At 41.0% G+C, this 6,981-nt stretch overlaps 1 protein-coding gene across 3 annotated transcripts; it reads right to left on the reverse strand.

Moving 5' to 3' along the window:
- Positions 1 to 1,548: 1,548 nt before the first annotated feature.
- On the reverse strand, positions 1,549 to 6,981 carry LOC126400622 (KH domain-containing, RNA-binding, signal transduction-associated protein 1-like). Of its 3 annotated transcripts, XR_007570991.1 has the most exons (11): positions 6,624 to 6,981; positions 5,980 to 6,107; positions 5,346 to 5,462; positions 5,092 to 5,238; positions 4,810 to 4,937; positions 4,314 to 4,581; positions 4,084 to 4,160; positions 3,925 to 3,986; positions 3,616 to 3,790; positions 1,775 to 1,834; positions 1,549 to 1,690 (listed from the first exon to the last, which is right to left on the reverse strand). XR_007570991.1 is itself a non-coding variant. In XM_050061484.1 (9 exons), exons 1-9 carry the CDS (start codon positions 6,772 to 6,774, stop codon positions 3,681 to 3,683), a joined length of 1,188 nt encoding a protein of 395 aa, XP_049917441.1. In that variant the 5' UTR covers positions 6,775 to 6,981; the 3' UTR covers positions 2,539 to 3,680. The 3 variants fall into 3 exon arrangements, 1 of the variants encoding a protein (XP_049917441.1); XR_007570990.1 differs by lacking the exon at positions 1,775 to 1,834; XM_050061484.1 differs by lacking the exons at positions 1,549 to 1,690; positions 1,775 to 1,834 and having other exon boundaries at positions 2,539 to 3,790.

A 6,981-nucleotide genomic window follows, 5' to 3' on the forward strand; every position in this document is an offset into this window, starting at 1 on the left:
CCCCCCCCCCCCCCACTTCCTCTTTCTCCCCTCTCTTTAAACCAACTGGTCGAGGCAGACAGCTGCCCACCACAGAGCCTGGTTCTGCTCGAGGTTTCTGCCTGTTAAAAGGCAGTTTTTCCTTGCCGCCGTTGCCACAGTGCTTGCTCGTGGTGGGAATTTTTCCTTGCCGCCGTTGCCACAGTGCTTGCTCGTGGTGGGAATTGTGGAAATTAGCTGGTTTTTTGATTAGTGTTCAGACATAATTTTTGTGATCTGTTGCTATATTATTAAATTGGCTTGAGTTGAATTTGCTTAAAAATGCCTCTGTCTCTCAGTGTCTTATAATGTTAGAAAGTTACAACAGTTAGAAATGTTGCAGTGTGATAAAAAAGTTTTTCAGCTCCTAATAATCCATCGGCAAAAGCTCATCAGTCCGGTGTAGTCATACAAATGTTTAAAAATGTATTAATATTACTATTTATTAAAAAAAACAACTGAACTTCTAAAAACCTCCTGCACAAAAGCAGACAACACTTTGTCATTTCTTACCAACAAATAGTGACAAAACAAGAAGTTCAGAGATGGTTCAAAGGAATGATTTAGTGAGGTGAAATAAATAATATACAGAATCTACAATATATCATATACTACACTGGGCTCCCTGATTATTGAGCTCCTACACAACATAGCCTTTAACAGAAGTGAGGAATAGTGAACATTAAATGTATAAACTTGTAAAACATGCATATGGACTCTAATATTTTAATTAGTTTTGAGCCACGTCTAAATATGGAAATACATCTCTTTTTCTGACACAGATTAGGAATGTAAGGTTATTATTTGGAGTATCTACACTTTTTCCTCTGCCTGGTGCTTTTTACGTCCCACTGAAGGCTCCAGGTCACTTCTCTTGACCCTGCTTACATCACAGCACTATACCCACTCTTTAAATCCTAACTCCACCACAGGCTCAGGGAGTGTGGCCAAAATTCTGAACTGGGTATTAACACCTGTTACCAATCTGGCAAGGAGGAAGTTTGTGTAATTAAACTACTCACTTTTTCATTGCAGTTAATCTGTGTAGATCTGATAATTGGATTTTGCAGTAATTGTCAGCCTGTTTGTTCTGGGTCTTTAAATAGCAGCCAAAAATAGGTCTACAGTAGTTCTTCTTTGGTCAAGCAAATCCCATATCAAACCATGGTAAACTGAGATTAAAATCTATGCATATGTATAATGTAAAACAAGGCTGAACAGCAAGACTGCATATTTAAATTTAACCTTTACTCACTGAAACCTTAGTGCAGCCTTTAACACACTGACAGCCTTCTGGCTGATATGGACAATGCTCTTTTGGTGATCAGACCACATGTTAAAACAGAACACAATTTAAATTTGTTAAAAAAGACTTTATTTTCTTTTTCTGTTTCATAAAAAGGCAGTAAAAATTGTGTAAAAAAATACTGTAAACCCTAAAATTCAATAAAAAGGATAAAATTCCACAGAATCAATCATCACTCAGCACATCTCTTTAAATTTTAAAAAAAAAAAAAAAAAAAAAAAAAAAAAGGAGCGAGCATCTTCTCAGCAGCGATAGAGAACGCTCCCCCTACATTTAAAACCGGACAAATCCCTTGAGGGAACAAAGAAGCAATGAGTCTCAGAGACACTGCAAGGCCTCTGCTCTTTCCAGGGACTTTCAATGGACCTGTTAAAGACAAAGAGAAGATTTTAATCATCTACACAGCTACAGTCAAGGCTAACACTTGTCTGCATCATCTTTTAAACTGACCATAAAAGTCTGGTATGCTGGAGTTCAATGTGCCAACAGCACCTACACAGTTCTGACAACCTAAGAAGAGAAACACAAGTGAGATCTCGGACACACCAGTGCTTACATGCACAGTGGATAACACACATGCAAGACTAACTTTATACTACAAAAATATCATGCAACTCAAGCTGAAGGGTTTTTGTCCACCAATGGGGTGTTTTACCTCTTTGAGTGCAACTACTAATTTTCATTAATCTACATTCTACAGAAAATTATCAAGATGGAAATTGGTAAGTATTGAGTGAAATGAATGGACCAGTATTGGTTTTATTTGAGCAAGAGTTGCATCACAACCATTTCTGATTGTTTTGTACGGCTTATTTTGCTCGGAAATAACTACAGATAGCATAATTTTGTACTTCAATGTTTTTGATATGTTTTGGATGACTTGCATTACTTGATGTTTTGCACAGAAAAGAAAACAAAAATCTAACAAATGAGTGTTGGGGTTAGTTTTACCTTCTTGTGGCGATCTTTAGGCTTTTAGAATCCTCTCCTCTGCGATTTTTTTCTTTTATAAAAACCAGCCAGCATGACTTTGCATCAAAGTCAAGTAAGATCCCTGCAAGCTTGATTTGAAACTGTTGAAATTCAGTTATTTCAAGTGGCTGAAGATACATTGCTCTCTTGAGAGCTTGAATAGATACACTAACTAAAGGTTAATGACAATACATGTTCAAGCACTATATCATTCTCAAATCAAACATGTATTTGGCAGCACATTACCTCAAGGAATGATGAGCTTTATTTTTTTTTGAAGGTGACATAACAAGTGTCATTTAGGTAGGTTTTGAAAAACAGACGAAGAGGATCAGCTCATTGTCCAAACACTGCTTTTGTTTTTTGTCGTCAGGCTGACGTGTATACATACAGCTTATTCAGCGTTGTTGAGAACCACTGAGGACCACTTTCACAAACTGAAGGCATTCCTTTGGTACAACAAAGGCAAAATACCATGTTTAGATTGATTAAAAAGAAACTAGAAACTTTATTGAAACACGCACTGCAGAAAAACATTTTGGGATATATTTAGTATCCTATTTAGCCAAAGGTACACAAGCATTATGCATTTTGGAGACGGCACGGCTTAAAGCATACACAGTTGTCCTAAGGTTATGTACAAAATATTGAGTTGGCTGCAGCTTTCCTCACACACAGTAAGGATTGTTAATCCTTCAAGCTTTACAAGAATTAGTCGATCATCAGAGTCGATTTTCCAAGTAATAGTCCGACAGATTGTAAATACCAATTGTAAAGTGTGGCAGAATAGAAGCATTTGTCTTTGTCAAATTGACTTCAAAAGTTTTTAGGAGATTCTACAACTTCACACAAGACTAGATTTGAATTGTGGTATAAAGAAGTAAATGATAAGACTTTTGTTTTTTAATCAAAACGGCTGTATTTGAGTTGGTGACTAAATCTATTCTAGTTATAGTGAAGTCACATTGAGGCATTATGAATAATTTTTGTCCAGTCATGAAGGACTTTTAAAATGCAGCCTACATGGGAAATTTATCGCCACAGTCACATTTTGTTCATGGAAAATTAACTTAAATAGTAACCATCAAATATCACTAAAATGTTACTCTTGATCCTTTAGGTTTTTGTCACTAGGACCTGCCAACTACGCAAATGAAACAAACATTAAATGGAAACAGGCAAACAATGAAAAACCTTCTCCATGTTTCTCCCCTGGCGCTCTAAAGATACATCCAACAAAACGTCTCTACTGAGTTTAAAAAACAAAAATAAAATAAACAATTTAAAAAAAAAAGGGAACAAACGAGAGGGGAAATTACTTTTGAAAAGTTCAGCGAGTTACAATCGGAGACAGTTGCCAAAGCAACTCTCTACCAGTGGCCGTTCAGTATCTTCCATAAGGATGCTCTCTATAGGCTCCTTTTGATTGCCTGGCTGCTGGGGCTTTGCCTCCTGCCCCAGAGTTGGACCATGAGTTGTCCCAATCATCTTGAGCTACAAGGACAGAGAGGAAAGACACAGGAACAGGACATTGGTTAATATACTGAGGGAGGTAGACAGGGGGTCCAGTCATCAGTGAATGTGTGTGCTATGCAGTAAGACAAAATTGGACAACAAATTTTTCTTACCATAAGGCTCATATGCTGCTTCCTGGGCCTCTCCGTGTCCATAGTCGTAATATTCAGTGTCCCTGTGGGCAGGAAAGAAGTGTTAATACAGCACTTCTCCCATTCACATGTAGTAAAGATTAACTGGGCAGATAGTCATTCAATATAGTTTAAACTTACGCAGGTGCAGCTTGCTGATTATAGTAACTGTCATATCCTTCGTAGGCAGGCTCTGCGTATTGTTCTTCATATGGAGGCTAGAAAAAAAACAAATTTATAGTTAGACAATGTCAGGTGAGTCGCGACCACTGCTATCAAAGAACCCACACTACATCAAGCAAGACATCACTACCATTCACTAAAAGGCAATCCATGTGAAAAGTAGAATCCAGGGGGGAGTGGAAACTTACATAGTCTTCATAGGCATCGGCTTTGGGCTGTGATCCTGAAGAAGGACCCTGGTGTTGCTGGTGAGACATGGCTGCAGCGGGGAGCATCCTTGGAGCCCCTGCTGCAGGGGGTCTGGAGCGGGGAGCTGAGCCTCCCCTGTTGGGAGCAGAGGCTAGTCCACCCCTACCAGATGGTGCACCTCTAGGACCGTTGCCCCGTCCCAATCCTCCCCGTGGGCCTCCACCACGCATTGTTCCTCGAGGGGCCCCACGTGGCATCCCACGCCCCCTGTGGAGAATAAGCAGAGTTGTAAAATGTGATCAACCACAAAACTGATGAACAAGAGGCTACTTGGTGATAATACAATAGCAGTGCATAAAAACAGTGTCTGCATGGTGTGAGCATTTTGGGACATGGTTCCAATGAGAATGTGTTTGCAGATATTAACAGGCCAATGCAGTGTGGTAACAGATGATTCTACAACGTGCAAGAAGTCAGTATGAATCAGGGTCCTACCTTGGTCCTCCAGCACCAGGTGGTCCACCTCTGCCCCGTCCCATATGACCACCACGCCCCCTGCCTGAACCATCCTGGGATCCATTCAGGAAGTGAGGATCCATGTATGGGTCATGCTCACCAGGTTCCTATGAACAAGACAAAAACAGTCAATTATGCATGACATTCCCCTGTGGCAGCAGGAGGAGAACATGCATATGCATGTTATATGCATGGCATATAAGGAATGCAAATCTTAAGTATTAAGTACACAAACTGTTTCAGTGATTGTGATGCACATACTGGGATAAGGAACTTCTTGACCTCCTCCATGGCATGAGCCATGCGCATATAGGCTTCTGGTATGGGTGCCATCACCTCAATGAACACATGCAGCTCCATGGCCAGGTGAGCATACTTGGCCTCACCACCCTTCCTCAGTTCTTCCTCCTGGTGAGCAGATAAAATGTAAATTATAATTAAGAAACAAAACATCACAGATTAATAGACATCATCCCTTCAACAGTGTAGCAATGAAAGCTTGTCTGTACACATACCTTATTCTTGTCCCTCATGGAGCCTTTACCCAGGACAGAAATCTTAGCGCCAGTCTCTTCCTGGAGTCTCTTGATTGTGCTGCCCTGAGGTCCCAAAAGCTTACCAACAAAGTTGACCTGTAGGGGAATTGTATTACGATTCATTACAGTTAGCAAAGAAAAGCAGATCACAGGTCAACATGATGGCAGGAAGTACAGTCTGTTCCCACATTAAATCACGTTATGAGAGTCAAATTTGGTACAAAAATGCCCTTATCGGCTCTGCAGTAGTGACCACAGCCCTTTCCTCACAAGCTGCATTTTTTTAGACTACTGCGAAATTGTTCACGCAGAAGCAAGCTTAGTAGGGCACTGAGCGCATGACTTGACTAATTCTGGGACAGCAAGCTGGAGGAGACAGGGGTGCTTTGATCAGATAGACAGGATTAGTCTGATAGTGCCACATGCTTATGCAAATTGTGCCTCCATTAAACGTGTTTAACCCAAGACTAAAAAAAAAAACAAAACAGGATGAATCAAATGTCCCACTGGGCACCAGTCATAAAATGAAGCATCCTTTGCAGACGGATAACGCCTAAGGGACACTAAACGGTGGTCAAGCCCTGAATTAGAATAGGAATAAGGAAACACTCACCCTGGGGTACTGCTTGGTAGGAATGAGCACCCGCTCTTTCAGTTTGAGATTCTTGGTGGCAAACAGGTCCAGATAGGTCTCCTTCTCTGTCTCTTTCTTGGCTTCACCCTTCTGAATCCTCTCAATCTCTGCAGGAGAAAAATGTTTGTAAGCATGTGCAGACTCAATGTCCAACTGACCTCGGGATGATCTTATAGGGGCCTGCGAACCAGTCAAATATGAATTTTTCACTACCCATCATAGTCTTTAGTGCCTTAAGCAACACAGTTTAAACGTTAATTGCATGTGTGCATTACGTAATACATAATAAATGAAGCGCCCTGCAAAAAAAACGAGCCGAATTGAAGCTATTCAGTGAACTACGGTATTAACGTAATTAACGGTAAACAAACTGTTCATTAAAAACACAAAAGTAAATCAACATCCTAAACAAAGTCGAGTGCTTGTAAATTAAACAAAACCTGGTGCATTTGAAACCAAGAGAAGTTGACCCACATCGCTACCACGTGTGTATTACACCATTGTTCAGGCCTGTACCGCCCGCTGTCGTCTCGCTCAAAGAAGAAAGAGACTAGGCCTCGCGCCATGCTAACGTTAGCTCGTCTGTTAGCTTCGATAAAACCCAAGAATAAAAATCAAATTACCTGCAGAAATGAGTTTCATGGCATGCGTGAACGATGAGTCCAGGCTGTCCTTCTCAGCCAGGAGCTCCGGCAGGTATTTGGTGTCTTCCATTTTGCTATTCTTCTGCGGGGTTGACTCTATGGCGGACTCAGAAATGCTCGCTTTGCTCATAACGCGCTAGCACGACCAGATTAACGAACGAAGCCTCGCTAGGTCCGTTAGGTTCGCTTTTATCGATACTACAACTGAGTAGATAAAGTTGATTCCGACTGCAACGCGATAAATGGTCAAAGTTGCAGAGCCGCCCGGTGTCACTCCGTCGTAGGTCGCTCCGCTCCTTTCAATGGACAAAGGCGGAATGGCGCAGCTGCATTTCAG

The sequence above is a fragment of the Epinephelus moara genome, chromosome 14, assembly GCF_006386435.1.
Source record: "Epinephelus moara isolate mb chromosome 14, YSFRI_EMoa_1.0, whole genome shotgun sequence".
In the NCBI taxonomy this organism is placed as follows: Eukaryota; Metazoa; Chordata; class Actinopteri; order Perciformes; family Serranidae; genus Epinephelus; species Epinephelus moara.